Here is a 23,572-nt window from a genome sequence, read left to right as displayed (position 1 = left end):
AATAGCATTGAAAAGATTAAACATTTTTAACAGCCTTAAGATTTTTGGAAGATTAAATAGTTTGGATATACTGTTGAACCTCTTTTTTAAAAAAACAATATATAAAGGATTTTGATGAGTGAATTTACTGCGGTGAATATGACATTTTGCAAGAAGTAAAAAGCTCAGAAATGCAGTAACTGTAAGAGTAAATAATAATAATAATAATAATGATAATAATGATGACAATAATAATGACTAGGCATCTGTTTGTAAGGAAGCATGTACCGTTTTCATATATAGGGCGCACCGGATTATAAAGCGCATAGAATAGAAGATACTGCAGTCAAACGTTTGACTGGGTTTGCGTTATGCATTGACTAGATGGAGCTGTGCTAAATGGAATGTCAACATTTTGACAACATTTTGATTTTGCCTTGATCAATATATAAGGCTCTCCGGATTATAAGGTGCACTGTCGTTTTTTGAGAAAATTAAAGGCTTTTAAGTGCGCCTTATAGTGCGGAAAATACGGTAAATTCATCTATCCAATGCTGTCACGATAAAGGATAAAGCCTAATATACAGTCTTAATTATTATTATTATTATTAAACAATACAAACATTAAAACATTAAGGCAGTACACTTAAAATCAAAAAGACAAATAATAATAGTAATAATATACACGGAGATTTGTTGCCAGGGTAACTCCAGTCTATGGTCAAAGCTTATGGGTCTGTCATGTGAGGAGCGACTCGAAACCCCGAAAGACTCAAGAGATGAACTAATCATTTCTCTTTCCGGGTCCCACTGCATTGACTGAAACAGGTGAACTAGACTAATGCCATAGACAGTAAAAGAAATGGACACAGCGACCCCATTGGATTCAACTGAGAAAAATGAAGTCAATTAGAAGCACGCACTTCCTGGGGGTCGGGCGGATTTATCTGGGCTATGTGGGTGTCAACTGGGCATGGGCTCAGAGTGGGGACTTTGATGGGCTTCAATGGGAGTTCAGAGTGTGATTCATTTGAGTCAGTTTGGGAGTTCAAAGCGGGTTTGCAAATCATTTGAGTCATTTTTTTGTGAGTTCGGAGTATGGAGCGTGAATCATTTGAGTCAGTTCAGGAGTTTGGAGCGGGATCGCGAATCATTTGAGTCAGTTTGTGGATCGCAAATCATTTGAGTCAGTTCAGGAGTTTGTAGCGGGTTCGCAAATCATTTGAGTCAGTTCGGGAGTTCGTAGCGGGTTCGCGAATCATTTGCGTTAGTTCGGGAGTTCAAAGCGGGTTCGCGAATCATTTGAGTCAGTTTGGGGATCGCAAATCATTTGAATCAGTTCGGGAGTTCGTAGCGGGATCGCGAATCATTTGAGTCAGTTTGGGAGTTCGTAGTGGGTTCACGAATCATTTGAGTCAGTTTGGGAATTGTGAATCATTTGAGTCAGTTCGGGAGCGGGTTCGCGAATCATTTGAGTCAGTTTGGGGATCGAGAATCATTTGAGTCAGTTCGGGACGGAGTTCGTAGCGGGTTCGCGAATCATTTGAGTCAGTTTGGAGATCGCGAATCATTTGAATCAGTTCGGGAGCGGGTTCGCGAATCATTTGAGTCATTTTGGGATTTCGTAGCGGCTTCGCGGATCATTTGAATCAGTTCGAGAGTTCGGAGCGGGTTCGCGATTCATTTGAGTCAGTTCGGGAGTTCGCGAATCATAGCTGTATATGGATAGGCACTTTTAACTAATTTAGTAGCTAGTTCTAATGATGTTTTCCAAGCGTGTTTAGGTGTGATATGTGAACTTGTATTTTTTGTTTTAATGATGTGCCTTTTAACAGTATCAATTATATTCAAAAACTAAACAAATCATACCTAAAAAGTGCACGTGTGGCGGGGCGAAAATTGGGCAAAAATTGACACTAGTATACATTAATTAGCACAGACTACGCCACCCCGTTTCTATGAACGGGGAAAGTTATACCCAAAATTATAGCACACAGGTTCGTTACCACTGAATACAAGAGACGTGGATATAAATACAAAAATGCTTTTATTTCACAATAATTACTTAAAATGTAAAAAACTGTTGACCAAACAAAGAAAATAAAAGAAAACCAAGAAACTTTCCGGCTGAGGCTTACCAGTAGGGCAGCTGAACAGTGAGTATCCTAAGACACACCACTCACCCAGCTAGGCCCCGCACAAACACTCACACCACACACACTCTAAGTGAGGGAGATGCAGATATCAAATGGCAAAAACACTCTTCCCTCACTGGGGGCCTTCAGCACCTGAAATAAACAAAGAAGAGAGAAAGTAACATAAAACCATTAGTTCAACTCACATTCAATCCAACAACTTGCATTAGAATAAGTTCAAACCATGGAGAGGAACAGCAATGGACAATTTACTGGCCACATGGGTCAGACAGAGAGATGTAAATACTCAACTAGGTTCCTGCCAAAAGCTCATGAGCCTAGACATATCATGGACCAGCAAGAAGTTAAAGTGAAGAACAAAACCAGAAAATAATAAAGCAAACAATACAAGTGAAAACAGGCTTCAAATTAAATCACATCAGTTCGGGAGTTCAGAGCGTGATTCATTTGAGTCCGTTTGGGAGTTCAAAGCGGGTTTGCAAATAATTTGAGTAATTTTGGGAGTTCGTAGCGGGTTTGCGAATCAATTGAGTCAGTTCGGGAGTTCGTGGCGGGTTCGCGAATCATTTGAGTCAGTTTGGGGATCGCAAATCATTTGAATCATTTCGGGAGTTCGGAGCGGGATCGCGAATCATTTGAGTCATTTTGGGAGTTCGTAGTGAGTTTGCGAATCATTTGAGTCAGTTTGGGAGTTCGTTGCGGGTTCGCGAATCATTTGAGTCAGTTTGGGGATCGCAAATCATTTGAATCATTTCGGGAGTTCGGAGCGGGATCGCGAATCATTTGAGTCATTTTGGGAGTTCATAGTGGGTTCGCGAATCATTTGAGTCAGTTTGGGAGTTCGTAGCGGGTTCGCGAATCATTTGAGTCAGTTTGGGGATCGCAAATCATTTGAATCATTTCGGGAGTTCGGAGCGGGATCGCGAATCATTTGAGTCATTTTGGGAGTTTGTAGATGGTTCGCGAATCATTTGAGTCAGTTCGGGAGTTCGTAGCGGGTTCGCGAATCATTTGAGTCAGTTTGGGGATCGCGAATCATTTGAGTCAGTTCGGGAGCAGGGGTGCTTCAAAAAAATATGAAACCCTGCCACCCTGACTAATTCCTGTACAGAAACTATAGATTTTTGCGCATGCGCGACTGAACGAATCACTCCCCGAGACGACTCGTTCTTCCCGAGTCACATTAAAGATTCGTTTAAAATGACCGAATCGTTTAAGAACGACCGTCACTAACTGGCATCAGACGATTGTTATCCGTTTTTTTATTTTTGATATTAGCACAAATTTGAAAATCGGAAAACGAAGCTTTATCCGTTTTTTTTCATTTTGGTTTTGGAAACAGATATAAAAAAAAAACAAGTAGTTTTTTTATTTTTCCATTTTTGGTTTCAATTAGAAAAACGAAAGAACGAATGATACATGGATTATTATTTTTTTTCAGGTATTTTAAATAAATAAAAAAAAAGATTGCTGAGTGCAGGGAACGGACTGCAGTGTGAGTTCTATTTGTCAAATTCTATATATAGTTGTTTTTATTTTGTTTTTTCCTGGCTTGATGCAGGGTCAATATAGTTAACTAAAAACATAAAGACAAAGGAAGAAAGAAATAAAATAAATAACAATAATAAAATCAAGAGCTAGATCACGTAAACTGTAAAGACTGGCTATTGTAATATCAGCATCAGGTAAGATTACTCATGTTAATTTCTGAAATAAATTACATAATGTTTTAATTACTTATGTACCTTTTATTAAAATGAAACATGGGTTTACTACAAATAAATATATATATATATATATATATATAAAGTTAAATTAAAGTAACCACACATTAACATGGTTTTGTTACTAGCTTTTCCAATGCTATTTGTAGTAAAACTGATTATGCTAATGGTAATCAATCTGAATGACTATAGCCTGCGCAATGCACGCATACTGAGCGCGTGATCTCTGAAACGCTCAAATGTACAAAACAGACCCTCCCACCTCTGTAATAAACGTGTTAGTCCCGTCCGAATTGGTACATGAAAATCGCAGACGTCAGGTGATAAGAATTGAAACTCAAACGTAGTTTAGAAAACTAGTCCAGTCCGAATAGGACTTCTGTCAACACAAAAACACATTCTGTGTGATATGAGTGCTTCACATGTGAGCGGTTAATCGCGTGCATCGACATGCGTTTGGATCATTCTTTTCTCTTTCCTGTTCAATCATTGGCATATTGTCAAAGTGTCCAATTCTAACATTTGCTAAGCTTTCTTTTCAAAATCGCGATTCCTTGATTTCTAAAAAAATTAAAATCGTGGCAAAACATTAAATTCGAACTAATCGCTAAAATCTGAAAAATCGGGTAAATAATACTATTAATGGAGAGTTTAAAGACTAAGAGTTTAAACTTTGGTTTCTTTGTCTTAAGCAACCCAACATGCCATGGACTGGTGTTAGGAGCTCGTTTAAAAGCAATCACTGTTGGGATTTTCATTGGCGCCGCTGAATGCTTCACTGTAACTAATCGGTGTGTGTTGTCCTGCAGCGGTGTTCACAGAGGTCCCTCATGACATCACGGCGCGGAGCGGGCAGGACGTGGAGATGGCCTGCTCCTTCAGAGGCGCTGGATCGCCCTCCTACTCGCTGGAGATTCAGTGGTGGTACATCAGGAACCACAGAGAATGGACCGACAAGCAGACGTGGAGCACCAATCAGGTACAGGTAGTGATTACCTGTTCTGAGTGATTGATGAAGTTGTGTGTGTGTCGTTGAGAAGAGGAGCGATGCTTTACTCAATGATCAGAGGAACAGAATACAGGGGAACAAGTCCCTCAGTCGCACACTGAACCCAAGCCACAATTAGAGACGAAGGGGTGTACTGTTTACACCAGACAGAAAGACACCACCCAGAACACTAGTAACTACTGAAAACCTGAGCAACTGCGTAAAAACTAAAACACTCAAACACCTAGCACCACCCAGAACACCAATATGTATCAATAAGTTTGCATTTGCATTTAAATAATAAAAAACATGATTTTCTTTTGCCCATTAAAACAACAACAACAACAAAAACTATTTAGATTAAACATGTAGGCCTATATGTAACTGACTTAGTGCAAAACAAGTACAGATAGTTGCATTCTGTCAACTTTTTAGTGCATGCAATTCAATTTAAACTATGCAACTGAGATAAGTATTTTATTTACATTTTTCTTTTTCAGTTTTTTTAGCTAAAGACACAAGTCTATCAACTGTCTGCGGTTTTAAGAGAAGCTCTGTGGCATGAAACTATGTTCCCACGGACACTAAAAACCCTCTCAGATGGGGAGCTAGTTGCTGAAGCACATAGCTGTTTCTTATATATAAATATATATTCAAGATTTTTATTCAGGATATATAAATGAATACCAAAGACTTTTGCACTCTCTCTGTCTATATTATAAAAACGGGTAAATATAACAGTGAAATTCCCGAGTAGTAATTTACATCGTCGTCAAAATGATTCCGATATTCTTGCTAATATTGGCACTGTGCTCCACTCAGAGCACTGCATCAGTGTTGCAGTAATGCCACTCGTCTCCTGTAACGTGCACACATGATCTCTCAGCTCAGTGTCAGTGTTTGGGGATTAAATCTGATCCAGAAAGCATAATGTTATTAAGATCATAATCCCAGCGTTCTGTCAGCCCTTAACCTGCGCAGATATCTATTACTGTGCAATTACTATTACTAACAATACACACAACAACATGATGCATGTCACACGCCTGCAATTATACGGCCATTTCCTCTTCCTGTCTGCACTCGTGCCAGTCAAACACAGCGGCCTATTTTAAGAGACTGAGAGCGAGAGAGGGTTCAGCACACACACACACACACACACACACACGTTAATAACCAGCTGTCAATCAAAGGCTTCAGCTGCACAGCATCACCTGCATGAACACATGCGATCACAGACAGCCTGAGAAATTCAATACATTTCTATCGATGGAATACAATGGTCATACAGTTAGTGTGGACACTTAAAACATCTGAAAGGCTGCCTTATATGTCAAAATACCACAGCAGCTGTCATTTACTTTAAAGATAGATACACAATTAAACATTAAAAGCAAAATATTCGACAGAAGGACACTGGTTGGTGTTGAAATGATCAAACAATAGATCTAGTGTTGACAATAAAGACTGAAAATCACTAGAACTAGATTCATAGAGATATTGAGATGTTTTAAGTGTCCGAATATGTTTTGGTGCTGCTTTGTTATTAGTGGGTACATCAGTATTATATTAGCAGTTATCAGGGTGTTTCTTCAGCTGTGGGGTGTGTTTGATCCTGTTGAGAACATTTTATTTAATTTGTCAAGAGTGGACATGCATTATTTAAAATGAAATGCAATGTGGCTTAGTGCATATAATATAACATATTGCAGACTATTTTAATTAAATACATATCAAAAATGAAAGAAAAAAAATATTACAAAACTTATTACAATTGGTAATGTTTCTTATATTAATAAATGATCACAACATTTGGGGCACATTTGTGCACCCTTGCAAACAAAGCACAGCAAACCTGGTGATTTTTCTTTTTATCTTTTGTGAATTGCATTTTAAATCACAATCACAGTTTTTTCCCCTAACTCTTGAAGCTGTAAACATACATAACATACTTTTTTTTTTTGTATGAAAATTGAATTTATGATTCCACAAATGTCATTACCACATCTGAAAACTTGAACATTCTTATTGATTTACTTTTTTATTTCTATAAAATAACCATTTGATTCTAATTCTATAGTTTGCATTGTGTATCCTAAATTAAATATTTTTATTTTTTTTGCATCATTTGATGAGATTACATCTTCATTAGAAATAATGCATAATAAATGTTGTCCTTGATACCTTTTTTATATATATATGTATAGTTTATGCCCGAAAGTCTGGATTAATAAATAAATAAATAATAATAAATAAATAAAAATCTAAACATGTAAGACATTTAAAAAGTAGTGTGAATAAATGATGAAGAGCTTTCCCTTGTGGTTTGAATAAAACCACAGGGACAAACGAGTGGCCAGAGCTGAAGAAACAGAAACATGAGGTGAGCAGAGGAGAGGATACAGCCGTATTAAAGGAGCCGCGAGTCTGCAGCAGGTAACAGTCCACACAACATTAATCACAGCCAGGAGAAATAGCTGCAGGTTCCCCAGACACCAGAGAGAGAGAGAGAGTGCATGGCTTCCTGCTGTGAACTCAAGATGCTTTTAATTGGACGGAGGGATGAAAAAGAGGGACACGGAGAAACTCTTGCTCACCTTTGCGTCATGCATTATTCATGAAGAACCCTTGAGGATCCGCCGCGGCCAGTTAAGATCACATGCCACAGAACCAACATCTCATTCCAGAACACTGTGTGTGTGTGTGTGTGTGTGTGTGTGTGTGTGTGTGTGTGTGTGCATGTTCTTGTGACATATCAGGACACAACTCTGTATAATGACATGGGTATGACACAGGTATTACAAGGAGAAGTCACCCTGACTTATGAGGACATAACCCATGTCCCCATTTTTCAAAACGCTTATAAATCATACAGAATGAGTTTTTTTGAGAAAGTAAAAATGCACAAAGTTTCCTGTGAGGGTTAGGGTTAGGTGTAGGGTTGGTGTAGGGCCATAGAATATACAGTTTGTACAGTATAAAAACCATTACACCTATGGGATGAACACACTTTACACAAAAACAAACGTATGTGTGTGTGTGTGTGTGCTCTCGGATGTCCTGCTGCTGTTTGTTTCACTCATAGGACACATGACTATTCTCTGTAGAATGACTAAGTGTAATGAATAATTCAACTAAAAATGTTAATTATTTTTAATTTTGTGCCATATTTGACTGTGAATGGTTTAGGAACTTGACGGTGAGTAAATAATGAAAATGATTTTAATTTGGGGTTGAACTGTAACTTTAACACTTACGAAGTACAGTAAAAAGTAAATGTTCAGCTGATAAATAAGAAGAAGAACTGTGTGTGAATAACAGTCTGACCTTTTGTGATGAAATCAAAGACACAGGCATCTACTGAAGAAACATCAGTGACTAAAGCAGCTTGCATGTCTTCAAATCACCTGAACCTCAGTGCAAATTCACTAAGACATATTTTTCTTTGTCTCTTGGGAAGCTGCTGAATCTGAAATATGAGAAAAATGTCCAAATAACAGTGATATTGTTTTTTATATGTGAAATAACCACTTTGCCATAGGAAAGAAATTATGTAACTGCAAATTAAAATACCATTTAATGTGTTGCATTTCAACCTAATGTTTGTGTGTTGTTCATATTTTAGTTTGTTGTAATAATGAATTTGTTTTTATATATTTAATTCGGTTTATTGTATGCTTGTAGCACTTTAGGATGATAAATATCACAAGAAATATTATCAGAGTTCAGAATATTTAAGATCAGACAAATGTATACTTAAATTAAGTAATTCAGAAATGAAAACAATGAAGATAAATATATTTATAGTTATAAATATGAATATATAGTTATAAATGAGAATGCATATGTAGTTGCAAATCTAAATATGTTGATATGATGCATGATTGAGTGTTTTAGTACCACTTATATGCTATTATAGTTATTTTATTTGTAGTTTATGTAGTTTTAGTTATTTTAGGATGTCAAGTTAAACTAGACAGAATGAGAAATGTTGCTTTTGCAACTAGCTGAAAGAAAATACAATTTTATTGATTATTTTTGTAGTTAATTATAGTAACTCTATATGACTAGAAGTGTTGTTTTTTTCATTGCAGGTGGTGCCGCACAATGAGATGTCAAAGGACGCCACCAAAATCAGTGTAAGTGTGTGACGTGTGTCGTCTCATTGCGTTTGTTCACTGCTTCTGTCTTCCGTCTTCTGCTCAGCGAGGGAATGTACAAATCCATGTTGTGTGTGTTTGTCAGGGTGAATAACTGGAGCGTGCAAACACAACATCACACTCGCTTGGGCTAAAGGTGATTTGTTAGGTGACTTGTTGAGCCGCTGCAGGCTGTGTGTGTGCGTGTGTGTGTGTGTGTGTGACAGTATCACACACACTGATGCTGCTGTGATTATGTGTGTGTGTGTGTGTGAGAGAGAGAGACAGTATCACACACTGATGCTGCTGTGATTGTGTGTGTGTGTGTGTGATTGTGTGTGTGTGTGAGAGAGACAGTATCACACACTCACACTGATGCTGCTGTGATTATGTGTGTGTGTGTGTGTATGTGAGAGAGAGACAGTATCACACACTCACACTGATGCTGCTGTGATTATGTGTGTGTGTGTGTGTATGTGAGAGAGAGACAGTATCACACACTCACACTGATGCTGCTGTGATTATGTGTGTGTGTGTGTGTGAGAGAGACAGTATCACACACTCACACTGATGCTGCTGTGATTATGTGTGTGTGTGTGAGAGAGAGACAGTATCACACACACTGATGCTGCTGTGATTATGTGTGTGTGTGTGTGTGTGTGTGTGTGTGTGAGAGACGGTATCACACACACTGATGCTGCTGTGATTATGTGTGTGTGTGTGTGTGTGTGTGTGTGAGAGACAGTATCACACACTCACACTGATGCTGCTGTGATTATGTGTGTGTGTGTGTGTGAGAGAGACAGTATCACACACACTGATGCTGCTGTGATTATGTGTGTGTGTGTGTGTGTGTGTGTGTGTGTGTGAGAGACGGTATCACACACACTGATGCTGCTGTGATTGTGTGTGTGTGTGTGTGTGTGAGAGACAGTATCACACACACTGATGCTGCTGTGATTGTGTGTGTGTGTGTGTGTGTGTGTGTGTGTGTGTGTGTGAGAGAGACAGTATCACACACTCACACTGATGCTGCTGTGATTGTGTGTGTGTGTGTGTGATTGTGTGTGTGTGTGAGAGAGACAGTATCACACACTCACACTGATGCTGCTGTGATTATGTGTGTGTGTGTGTGTATGTGAGAGAGAGACAGTATCACACACTCACACTGATGCTGCTGTGATTATGTGTGTGTGTGTGTGTGTGTGTGTGAGAGAGACAGTATCACACACTCACACTGATGCTGCTGTGATTATGTGTGTGTGTGTGTGTGTGTGTGTGTGTGTGAGAGAGACAGTATCACACACTCACACTGATGCTGCTGTGATTATGTGTGTGTGTGTGTGTGTGTGTGTGTGTGTGTGTGAGAGACAGTATCACACACTCACACTGATGCTGCTGTGATTATGTGTGTGTGTGTGTGTGAGAGAGACAGTATCACACACACTGATGCTGCTGTGATTATGTGTGTGTGTGTGTGTGTGTGTGTGTGTGTGTGTGTGTGTGTGTGTGTGTGTGTGAGAGACAGTATCACACACACTGATGCTGCTGTGATTATGTGTGTGTGTGTGTGTGTGTGTGTGTGTGTGTGAGAGACAGTATCACACACTCACACTGATGCTGCTGTGATTATGTGTGTGTGTGTGTGTGTGAGAGACAGTATCACACACACTGATGCTGCTGTGATTATGTGTGTGTGTGTGTGTGTGTGTGTGTGAGAGACAGTATCACACACACTGATGCTGCTGTGATTGTGTGTGTGTGTGTGTGTGTGAGAGACAGTATCACACACACTGATGCTGCTGTGATTGTGTGTGTGTGTGTGTGTGTGTGTGTGTGTGTGTGTGTGTGTGTGTGTGTGTGTGTGTGTGTGTGTGTGTGTGTGTGTGTGTGAGAGAGAGAGACAGTATCACACACTCACACTGATGCTGCTGTGATTATGTGTGTGTGTGTGTGTGAGAGAGACAGTATCACACACACTGATGCTGCTGTGATTGTGTGTGTGTGTGTGTGTGTGTGATTGTGTGTGTGTGTGTGAGAGAGAGACAGTATCACACACTCACACTGATGCTGCTGTGATTATGTGTGTGTGTGTGTGTGTGTGAGAGAGACAGTATCACACACACTGATGCTGCTGTGATTATGTGTGTGTGTGTGTGAGAGAGAGACAGTATCACACACACTGATGCTGCTGTGATTGTGTGTGTTTGTGTGTGTGTGAGAGAGAGACAGTATCACACACTCACACTGATGCTGCTGTGATTATGTGTGTGTGTGTGTGTGTGAGAGAGAGACAGTATCACACACTCACACTGATGCTGCTGTGATTATGTGTGTGTGTGTGTGTGTGTGATTGTGTGTGTGTGTGAGAGAGACAGTATCACACACTCACACTGATGCTGCTGTGATTATGTGTGTGTGTGTGTGTGTGAGAGAGAGAGACAGTATCACACACTCACACTGATGCTGCTGTGATTATGTGTGTGTGTGTGTGTGTGTGTGACAGTATCACACACACTGATGCTGCTGTGATTGTGTGTGTGTGATTGTGTGTGTGTGTGTGTGTGAGAGAGAGACAGTATCACACACACTGATGCTGCTGTGATTGTGTGTGTGTGTGTGTGTGAGAGACAGTATCACACACACTGATGCTGCTGTGTGTGTGTGTCGGTGTGATTGTGTGTGTGTGTGTGTGTGAGAGAGAAACAGTATCACACACTGATGCTGCTGTGATTGTGTGTGATTGTGTGTGTGTGTGTGTGTGTGATTGTGTGTGGTGTGTGTGTGTGTGTGTGTGTGTGTGTGATTGTGTGTGTGTGATTGTGTGTGTGTGTGATTGTGTGTGTGTGATTGTGTGTGTGTGTGTGTGTGATTGTGTGTGTGTGATTGTGTGTGTGTGTGATTGTGTGTGTGTGTGTGATTGTGTGTGTGTGTGTGATTTTGTGTGTGTGTGTGTATGGTGTGTGTGTGTGTGAGGTGTGTGTGATTGTGTGTGTGTGATTGTGTGTGTGTGTGATTGTGTGTGTGTGATTTTGTGTGTGTGTGTGTGTGTGTGTGATTGTGTGTGTGTGGTGTGTGTGATTGTGTGTGATTGTGTGTGTGTGTGTGGTGTGTGTGATTGTGTGTGTGTGTGTGTGTGTGATTGTGTGTGTGTGATTTTGTGTGTGTGTGTGTGTGGTGTGTGTGTGTGATTGTGTGTGTGTGGTGTGTGTGTGATTGTGATTGTGTGTGTGGTGTGTGTGATTGTGTGTGTGTGATTTTGTGTGTGTGTGTGTGTGTGGTGTGTGTGTGTGATTGTGCTGCAGGTGATCATAACTCTGCTCATATTCAGATCAGCTGCATGGATATCAGTGTGATAGTGTGTAAAGCAGCAGTTAATGCTCAGCAACAAAATTCAGACACACGCTTTCATGAACATTTGTGCTCCACTAAAGGAAAATATTCCCAGAATAAACCAGAACAGGATCATTCAATTCTTTGTAACAATTCACACAAGTAATATTTTACTGTACCTTACAGTTTGGAATAATTCGAGGAAAAACTGAATTGTATATTTTCCCCCGTGTATTTGTTTTAATTTGAATACATTTTAATTCATTTAATGATTCTTTTTATATTTTTAAGCTTTAGTCTTATGATTATTATTATTATTGCTGTTTTTTTTATTATGAGTAGTATTACTTAAATTAAGTTTAATGGAAAAAATATATATTTTTAAACTTTCACAGTATATATGTAAAATTACAATTCTCATATCTTTTATTTTTACGTTAAACCATCAAGCTTTTTTTTCCAAATCGTTGTTTTGTCAGCATCGAGATCATATCAGTTTTTTCATCTTAAAGTTGTAGTATTTTTGTCCTTTTTTATCCTTATTAGTAATTTGTTTTTCTTAATATCTAAATATATTTTTGATTAATTGATTTATGTTTTAGTTATTGTAGTACATCAGGTTAAACGACATGAAAATGATTAATGTTGCTTAACTTTTTTTTTTAATCAGTTTATTTTATTTCAAGTTATTAAATAGTTTTTATGTTTTTATTTAATTATTAAATCCTGATTTGAAACCATGGTGCCAATAAGTGTTTTTTTGTGCCACCCGGTTTCAGAATTTCTCATGGCATTAAAAATGGCATTTGCATTTTTTACATTTTTTTATTAAGCATCTGTTAGTCACACACTTATTGGCTTTTGGCATCTAAATAGCTTTTTTAAGTGTGAGTAAGTGCATTGTGCATTGATTAGTAAGATTTGAGAATATGGAGTTTGCAGGCTCTTTCTCTCAGTAGGATGTTGAAGGTGAGTGTTACCTGTGTGTGTGTGTGTGTGTGTGTGTGTGTGTGTGTGTGTGTGTGTGTGTGTGTGTGTGTGTGTGTGTGTGTGTGTGTGTGTGGATAAATCAAAGCATCTCTCTCTGCTACTTCATGAAATATTCACAAGGACATTTTCTCCCAGTGTGAAAGCAGAGCTCTGGATCTGAAGCATGGCACTGGTTTACACTGTGGTGCATCTAGCTGTGCTGTTATTTCTGATTGTAGAGAAGCTGATAGAGCGTGTTTGTTAACACACTCGACATATGTAGCGCTGTGGAAACAATGCCAGTGAGTGAAGTGAGTTAATGTTAGCGTGTTTGTGTGTGTGCATGCGGGTTTGTGAATGTATGTTTATTTATCCACCTGATCCACACTCAATCTGCTTCACTGGCAGACGGCTTTATTGAGCGTGTGGAGTCCTCTGGGAAACGCTGACCGCTTTAGAGAGAGATTGTCCTATTGTCTCAGTGCTTCAGAGGAAGAGAGAATGTGTTGTGTGAATGTGTCTCCCGTGTGTCTCTGTGGTTCCACAGCTCATCTCATCACTGCTCACATGCAGACTGATGCATTTCACTCTTTCACTGCTGTTCACTGCATTTGATTGCCTCCGTTATTGAATTTCAGTCTCTCACTGCAATGCCTCAACCATTGTATTTCACGCACTCGCTGTGTTTTACTGCTTTTCACTCCCTCACTGCATTGCATTATTGATGCATTTCTACTATTTCTACTATTGTATTTCACTTTCTCACTGCATTTCACTACACATTGCATTGCCTTATTTGTTTTGTTTTACTCACTCCCTCCATTTCAATGCATTTCATTGCCTCCACTATTACATGTCACTGTATTTGACTGCATTGCCTCATTTTTTGCTTTTTACTGTCACTGCATTTGACTGCTCCCACAAATCCCTTCCTCTCTTTCACAACATTTCATTGCATATCAACGCCTCCGTTGATGCATTCCACTTTCTCACCAAATCTACTGCTGCATCACATTCCCCGCTTTCACCAAACTCACAAGTCTACACATTGAGAATTTAATTCATGTAAAAAATAAAAAAGAATTCTGAATACAGCTAAAGAGATTTACTTATCAATAACTATTAATTTGCTAAACTAAATAAATAAATAGAACATAATTGTCACTCCCCAGATAATTGTGGCAAAATATATTTGATATAATAAATTACAAATAAATTTTTTTTTTGATGTTGATGTAATTCATTAATAGAAATAAGCATATTATCACCAGTTGATTAAATACATAAAAACAATGGTTTTACATTAGAAGTTTAAATATTATATTTAAATGTGCAAGTGATGCATTCTGAAATTAAATATGCATTAATTTTCAGAACATAAATTTGAACAGTGGATTAAGCCAGATAATTTGATTTTGTTAAAATATTAGAGTTAAATGATTTATAAATGAGATGTTGGGTATTTCTTTTTATCACTCCGTGAATCAGTAAATAATGTCAGCTGCCAAAAATTAGAATACATTTCACGTTTTAGGCAAAACAATATTAACAACAAGCCCATCTGCAGAAACCTTCAGAATATAGGTAAGAATAAAACTGAAGTTTGGTTACACATCTGGCTCAGTGCAGAATAAAAACATATTCAGAAAAATATGTACTTTAGTTAAAATCTACAGACGCAAAAGTGTCATAAAAGGAACACTTTGGATGTTCTCTTTCCACTAGTCTGAAAAGAAGACATGTTATGGAAGCAAAATAGCACAAAATTGATTAGTGCATGAGTTTTTCCTGTTAGAGTCTTGATTGATTGTTCTCAAAGGGCTGTTCTAGATCTGATTTTCTAAAACACACTGCATATACTTCATCCCAAATCAGTCGAAGTCGGCATGTTCGAGGCTGATACATGGTTTATTACACATCTCCTGTCCGTTTCTCTGCAGGTAGTGAAGGTTGCTGGAAGCAACATCTCCCACAAGCTCCGTCTGTCCAGCGTGAAGCCGGCGGACGAGGGAACGTACGAATGCCGTGTCATTGACTTCAGCGACAGTAAGCTGCGGCACCATCGTGTGCGGGCGTACCTGCAGGTGGAGCGTCCCGAGGGGAACGCAGCTCCTCCGCTCCATCAGGGGGCGACGTCACAAGAGGAGGCTCTGCAGTCTGACCACCACAAGCACCACAAACCTGGCCGTGAGCTCCGGAAGAGGTCTGCTGATGACCGCACCACTGACTGCACTGAGAGCTGCGCGCTTTAGGTTCCTCCTCCTTCAGTTACTGCCCCACCACACCAAATACCCAGAATTCCTTACGCCAACCCCGAAACTAGGGATAGCTCACCTGAAAATGAACAATCTGTCATTTACTCACTCTCATGTCGTTCTAAACCCATATGACTTACGTTCTTATTCCAAAAAAATTATTAATAAAAATTAAAAATATGTATTTTTGTTTTACTTTTTTTTTTTTTTTGCCCCAGTCATTCTCCTTTTTTGTCCTTTTGAAGCTTTATTACATAGAGTTTTTTTCTGTTTTAAAATTATGCAATATAAAAACTTGTGTTTTATGCCAAAAAAAAAAAAATGTTAGTGAAACAGGTCTTTTTGACATTTTATTGACATTTATATGAGTTTTTTGTTGTCCTTTTTGAAGCTTTAGTTTATTTTAATGTATTTATTTTGAAGCTTTATTTTATTTGATGGTAGTTTTGTCCTTTTTGAAGCTTTAGTTTATTATTTGACTTGATATTTTATTTATTTATTTATTTTTTAGGTTTTTTATTTTACCTCATTTTATTTGTTTAGCCCCGGGTCACTGTCTGTCTCCAAAGAGCAGCTTAAATATTCTGCTAAATTAATTATTTTGTTGTTTTTTATGGAAGAAAGTTAATCTATTTATTTTATTTTCTCTTTTTGAAGCTTTATTATATTTTATGTCATTTTATGGTGTTTTGTTTCCTTGTTTACGTTTTATTTATTTTATCATTTATTAATTTTATTATTATTATAACTATTATTAATAGCCCCTGGATCTACTTCCAAAGAGCAGCTTAGACATTCCGCAAAATAAATCATTTTGTGTTTTATGGAAGAAAGTGAGTCATACAGGTTTAAAGCAGCATTGAGAAGATCCATAATGACAAAAGTTTAATTTCTGAGTGAACTATCGCTCTAACAAAAGATGTATATTTCTGTATAAAAGCGAAGGTAGATGTCTGTTCAGAACAGCGAGTGCATGTGACAAACATTTCTAATCATATGTGCCAGTGAGCAAGAAACCAAATTAGACAGTGGAGTTCAAATCTTATGTCATTCTTAGTTTGATCAGATTGATGGTTTTGATACGATGCATAGATGACTAGAAGCTGCAGAACAAAGTGAACGTTTGAAATATTCTTGATCAGGTCTAAACGATGACATTTACATGCTGTAATATTCCTATCATTGTTTACATGTCTAATATTACAGGCACCAGAGGGTTTTATTCTGGACTGGCATCACCGATGGCACAGTGTGATTTGATAGGTGCCAGCTTTTGCAAATATGTTTCATGAAGCTTTTGTCTCAATGGAAGGACGGTGCGCATACAATATATCGCCGTTTTGTGGTTTTATGCAGCTTTAAAAAGATCCTGAAAACACTCACAGTATGTTTAATGCTATTAACAACTCTGGTTTCTTTGATTTCTACAGTTTGATTCAATAGTTCTTTTTGTTTCTTGAAGTAATACATGTACAGATTGTGTATATGAAGTAATCCTACAAAAGACTGGTATCACCTTCAATGTATGCCTTTATCAAATAAAAAAACATTGTACATTGATCTTATGTCATTGTGTATTATTAACAGGCTACATGATTTGCTTGCTTTTTTAGTGTGAAATACTGTGCATATAAATGTGGGAAATTGGGAATGCAAGTTCATCTGAAGAACTTCATTGTGTTCCAAAAATCTAATTTGGTGAATTCTTGCTTGCAAATTCGTATCACGAAGTCACGTGACCAATAGAAGATCGATAGTCACCATCACAGAATTAAAACTACACAACTTTAAGGCTTCAGGTTTACATCGTTAATAGTGCAGAATATGCATTTTTACATTTTGCATTCTTTACTTTTTATCATATTTTGTATCCCGGCACCGTGCCGGATCTCCGGCGTGTGGCCGTGAGGAAAAAATAATAATATAATATTTGAGAGCCTGCGCATGCAGTTTAATATTTTCGAGCCAATTTATTTCTTATACCAATCATATGAGAGGAACGCAGCTTTAACTAACGTTACAAGCCTATCAGAAGCAGAGAAGGGCGTGAAGGATGATTGACGCCCATACGTCAGTCACGTTAGCATTGTCGGAGAAAACAAAAATGGAGCGCAAGTTTATGAAGCCTGGGGATGATGTCCTAGACTCCTAGCAATAGATAAAGGACTCAAACATAAATGGCGCTTTTTGGTAGTTGGTGCAAGAAACTGAGAGATAGAGTTGTGACGTTCGCGAACGAACCGATTCTTTTGAACGGCTCATAAACATGAACGATGGGAGCCGAGTCGCGGCTGGAGGGGAGCCGTTCTTTCTGTCGTTCTTTTATCCTGTGCGTGTTTCACACAGATGCACACAAATGAGCTCCTCCGCGAGACAGAACAGTTGTAGGGGGAGGGGCGCACCCAGCGCAGGCCAACCCTTTATAGCGTGATGATATTAGTTATTAGTTGTGCACGCATCCTTCACATCCTGCGTGCCTCTGTCATTGGGTAGGAGCGTTGAAAAAAAAGCTGTTTTGCACAGACATTTATTGCAGCCCACTTTGTTATTGTTCATTGACTTGAAGGGGCTGATGTTTGCAAAGTTTACAGTAGTAATTGTATGTAGATATTTCCATTTTATTTATTCTAACTTTAAATATTTTTTGTTTTCTATCAAAATGTTCTTGTGTGATAACAATGTTCTTGTGTGGAAGTGTTTGTAGTAAAAGCTGTTTTGCACATAAATTCATTGCAGCCGGCTTTCTTTTTGATGTTTATTCGTGAGTAGGTATTGTATGAATAACATAAGTCAACGTAGCTTTACACACACACACTTTGTACTAAAGGTAAATCCAAAATAGTGATGTCACTGTCTAAGCAGAGGGATTTGTGCAACCCTATGGAATATAGTCCACACATAAAGTGGAAGTCGTGGCCTAATGGTTAGAGAGTCGGACTCCCAATCGAAAGGTTGTGAGTTCGAGTCCCGGGCCGGCAGGAATTGTGGGTGGGGGGAGTGCATGTACAGTTCTCTCTCCACCTTCAATACCACGACTTAGGTGCCCTTGAGCAAGGCATCGAACCCCCAACTGCTCCCCGGGCGCCGCAGCATAAATGGCTGCCCACTGCTCCGGGTGTGTGCTCACAGTGTGTGTGTGTGTGTGTGTGTTCACTGCTCTGTGTGTGTGCATTTCGGATGGGTTAAATGCAGAGCACAAATTCTGAGTATGGGTCACCATACTTGGCTGAATGTCACTTCACATGACAAATGAGGTAATAATCAATATTTCAGAATAATTCAAACTCAGATATTGGTGTGTGATATCTGAGTTTTAATTATTTGACTACAAATCTCACCTCATCATTCTTCCCAGTGATTATTTCCAGGATAAACTGAGATGGCTCCAAGCTGGCTTCTTAAAACTGACTAAATATTTAAAAGAGCCAAAAGAGCCGTTCTTTTGAACGGCTCTTTGAAAGGAACGGATCGCGAAGATCCGGATCCCCTCAAAGAGCCATAAATCCCATCACTACTGAGAGAGCCCGGGGCTTGTTTCTGCATGATTTGCTCGAGGAATTACTGAATGCCAGCAGCGGTAAGAAAGTGCTTGCTCGTTATGATTTTTGTCGCGTTCCAGGCAACCCGTAACCCGTGTTTATCCAACCTTAAACCTGTGAAAGTGCACTGGAATGGCAGTCAAACCCGTGACTTCCCACCCGTGAACTCGTACTAGATCGATGTACTCCGAGTTCTGACGTCACACAGCACGCGAAACAACAGCCAGTGTTTATGCAAGTGGTACACGTTAAAAAATAGATTTTAGGACAATGTAACGTTGCAATACAATTAATAATCTAGCTAAATTTCCTTGCGCTCAGAAAGTTTGGCGTGACTTGCCTGGAACGGTACAAAGTCGTTAGTCGTGGTTTGAAATAGTGACTTGCGAGCTAAAACCTACCTGGAACGCAGACTCCGGTCATAGAGCCGGTGCCCGTGCACTTAAACTTACCACGACGTTGCCGGGAGTAGAAACCTGCGCGGGAGGGATTTTTCCGTCCCGCCCCCGCAAAAATATGTTATTTTCTCCCGCTCCCGCCCGCAAACAATCAAGTTTCGTCCCGCTCCCGCCCGCAAAATCCCGCGGGTAAACGTATAGCCTACAGAAGTTTTTCTTTTTTTTTTAATAGATTGCATATTCTGCCTGCTACTCTTATTTTTTCACTTGCTCCCCTGTTGAATATAAATTTTAAAAGAAACGGAAAATAAACAAATGTTTCGTTTTATTTGCGTTTAATTAAAAGTATGAACATGAACAAGGAACTTAGAACATATACAGTAAAAAAAGTAAGAAATGTAGCCTAAATAAAAAAAATATATACCTATAATAATTAGGCTATATAGCCTAATAAATTATATAATAATAATAAATCTGGATTTATTTCAGTTTCAAAGGTAAAGTAGCTTATGGGGCCTGAGCAATTCATTCAAACATTTAACAAAAAATATCCTTATTCCTCAATAACAAAATAGACCGATTTTAAATATCAAGCTAAATAAGTAAATAAAAATAAACTGAATTGACTAAAAAAAACTGTACGACTACTTAATGTGCCCATGCAGGAATATCATGTCGTTCTCTGTTGAGAGCTTCAGTTTAATCCGTCTCTGCTCCAGTATGTGTTAGAGAAAAATAGTGAAAGCCCTGCGCTAGCTGGAATACAAAGTACATGGCGTGTTTGCTTATTCTCGGAAATTCGTCTTTTCCACCACTGGAGGACATCATCTGGCTGGTCTATGTGCTTCTAATCCATCCAATTTGACATTTATATATATCGCTATTTCGGAATCGAATTACATGTCGCTGTCTATGGTATCATCTGCATCCTCCCATTCCGCAAAGTCTATTTTATTTTATTATAAATCAAGGTCTATTTGTTTCTAGTTCTTTTATTTTGTTAGATATTTCCACTTTGCGGGAGTCCCGCAAATAATTTTATTTTCCCGCAACCCGCGCACAATGATATCTTGCCGCCCGCGTCCGCATTCACCCATCAAATATTGTCCCGCGCTGCACTCGGTGGCGCTGGGTCCCCCGGCCGGGAGCAACTATTAGCTGACACACCGTTGTCTATGACTGACCATGTCTGCGACCAAAAAATACGTGTATGCACATTTATAGCAGAAAATGATTTGTCATTCAGAATATCGCAGCCACTGGTCACCCTGTGTAGAAAACTGGCAGAAGGCAAAAAAGCGTTCACTAGCCTGTTGGTTTCAAATCAACATGCGAGTTACATCCCAGAAAAAAAGTCTAAACTTCTAATCTTCAGTTTAGCAGTTCAGTTCTTTAGCACTTAGAGCACTTAATTATTTAAGCACTTGTTATTGTTTAGAAGAAAACACTTTATTTTCAAGAAACTCTACAGACCTCAGTGTGTATCAGTCTCTCCTCTCTTCCTTCTCTGCAAATGTCTTCACGGCTAAAACATCCTACTACCACAACAAAATTAACAGCTGTTGTGACGCTCGGACACTCTTCAAGACTTTCTCTTCTCTTCTTAATCCGCCGCCACCACCTCCTCCATCGACTCTTACAGCGGACGACTTTGCAGTTTTCTTCACAAATAAGACGAGATCCATCAGCGGCCAATTCTCCACACCGCAGACTGAGGACAACTTCACAATGACCGATGCACACTCTTTCTCCTCCTTCTCCCCACTCTCAGAGATGGACGTCTCCGAACTTCTCCTGTCCAATCATCCTACTACTTGTCCACTTGATCCGATCCCCACTCACCTCATTCAAGCGATCTCTTCTTCAGTCATACCTTCGCTTACTCACGTTATCAACTCCTCTCTTCACTCTGGAACATTTCCCTCAGCATTCAAGCAGGCTCGGGTAAGCCCACTGCTCAAGAAACCATCTCTAAATCCAGCGCTTCTTGAAAACTACAGACCGGTATCCCTTCTTCCATTCATTGCAAAGACACTTGAGCAAGCGGTGTTCAACCAGTTTTCTATGTTCCTTGTACAGAACAACCTCCTGGACAGCAACCAATCTGGCTTCAAAAGTGGCCACTCAACTGAGACTGCTCTGCTCTCGGTTACTGAAGCCCTGCGACTAGCAAGAGCAGCTTCAAAATCCTCGGTACTCATCTTACAGGACCTTTCTGCTGCTTTTGACACTGTTAATCACCAGATTCTCCTGTCCACCCTCAGAAAGATGGGCATCTCTGGAACAGCACTCCTGTGGGTTAAGTCCTACCTCTCTGACAGATCCTTCAGTGTGTCTTGGAGGGGTGATGTTTCAAAGTCACACCACCTTACTACTGGGGTTCCTCAAGGCTCAGTACTTGGACCACTTCTCTTCTCAATCTACATGACATCATTAGGATCTGTCATTCAGAAGCATGGCTTTTCTTATCACTGCTACGCTGATGACACCCAACTCTACTTCTCATTCCAGCCAGATGACCCGACGGTAGCTGCTCGCATTTCAGCCTGTCTGAGTGACATCTCTAGCTGGATGAATGACCATCACCTTCAGCTTAACCTTACGAAGACAGAACTCCTGGTGATTCCAGTTAACCCATTGCTTCATCACAACTTCTCTATACAGCTGGGCTCATCAACCATTACTCCTTCGAGGACAGTTAGAAACCTAGGGGTTGTGATGGATCATCAGTTAAGCTTCACAGACCACATTGCTACAACGACCTGGTCCTGCAGGTTTGCCTTATACAACATTAGGAAGATTAGACCCTTCCTATCAGAGCAAGCCACCCAACTTCTTGTCCAAGCTCTTGTTCTCTCCAGACTGGACTATTGTAATGCTCTCCTGGCGGGCCTTCCTGCATGTACTGTCAAGCCTCTGCAATTGATCCAGAATGCAGCAGCGAGGGTTGTCTTCAATGAGCCAAAAAAAGCTCACGTTACTCCGCTCCTCATCAGGTTACACTGGCTTCCAGTAGCTGCTCGCATCAAATTCAAGGTACTGATGCTTGCCTACAAGACGACCACTGGCACGGCACCAACTTACCCAAACTCATTGGTTAAATCTTATGTGCCCTCCAGAAGTTTGCGCTCTGCAAGTGATCGACGCCTTGTGGTACCATCCCAAAGAAGTTCAAAATCACTCTCAAGGACCTTTTCCTGGACTGTCCCCAGCTGGTGGAATGACCTCCCAATCTCAATTCGTACAGCTGAGTCTTTACTCATTTTCAAGAAACAGCTAAAGACTCATCTTTTTCGCCTGCACTTAACCAACTAACACTAGCACTTTTCCTTTTCTTGTCTTTTAATTAAAAAAAAAAACCCTACCTATGCGTTCTATACTAGACTAACTGAGACTTGTCATGGCACTTGTATACTGTTGTTGTTCTCTTGTTGACCTGACTGCTTCTATTGTTCTCATTTGTAAGTCGCTTTGGATAAAAGCGTCTGCTAAATGATTAAATGTAAATGTATTTTACATAGTACTTTTAAATAAATGGTGCCAAACATAATCATTGAAGAGATTCATGTCTATCTCAGTCTGTTTACCATTTTTTAAAGCACTTTAAGCTCTTGTTACTGTATTTTTGTTACTATCCTCAATATTTGAATTAAGTCTGTCTGTGGAGTTTCTCTCCAAACACCCCCCCCCCCACCCCAAAAAAAAGTTCAGGCTCAAGGATTTTTTTTCACTTTAACTCCTGCATATATATATATATATATATATATATATATATATATATATATATATATATATATATATATATATATATATATATATATATATATATATATATATATATATATATATATATATATATATATATATATATATATATATATATATATATATATATATATATATAATTTTTTTTTTTTTTTGCTGGCTTCAGTACCTTTTAATGCTAAACTAAATAGCCTATTGATGGCCCTTTATTGCCTTTTTTTTTTTTTTTTTATTCAAAAGGCTTTCTTTCACGTGCTTACAATTATATTTAGTCTTGTGTGCGCGCGCACAAATGGCTCAAAGGCATTTTAATTGAAAAAGATTTGT

The 23,572-nt window shown here is 39.0% G+C and overlaps 2 protein-coding genes across 2 annotated transcripts in view; both read left to right on the top strand.

Moving 5' to 3' along the window:
* Positions 1–15,709, top strand: part of LOC132117795 (V-set and transmembrane domain-containing protein 2-like protein) — a 59,933-nt gene extending 44,224 nt beyond the window's left edge. Inside the window, exons 2-4 of the mRNA XM_059527105.1 lie at positions 4,669–4,838; positions 8,942–8,986; positions 15,229–15,709. Of these exons, the coding sequence (XP_059383088.1) occupies positions 4,669–4,838; positions 8,942–8,986; positions 15,229–15,540 (527 nt within the window). The 3' untranslated portion in view covers positions 15,541–15,709. The remainder of the gene's footprint in view (positions 1–4,668; positions 4,839–8,941; positions 8,987–15,228) is intronic.
* ctnnbl1 (catenin, beta like 1) overlaps positions 1–23,572 on the top strand; it is a 196,092-nt gene that overhangs the window by 86,317 nt on the left and 86,203 nt on the right. The gene's annotated exons all lie outside the window — the stretch shown is intronic.

The sequence above is a fragment of the Carassius carassius genome, chromosome 37 (assembly GCF_963082965.1).
Source record: "Carassius carassius chromosome 37, fCarCar2.1, whole genome shotgun sequence".
Taxonomy (NCBI): Eukaryota; Metazoa; Chordata; class Actinopteri; order Cypriniformes; family Cyprinidae; genus Carassius; species Carassius carassius.
Note: the sequence above shows the minus strand (reverse complement) of the source record. Positions and strands in the feature narration are given on the sequence as shown.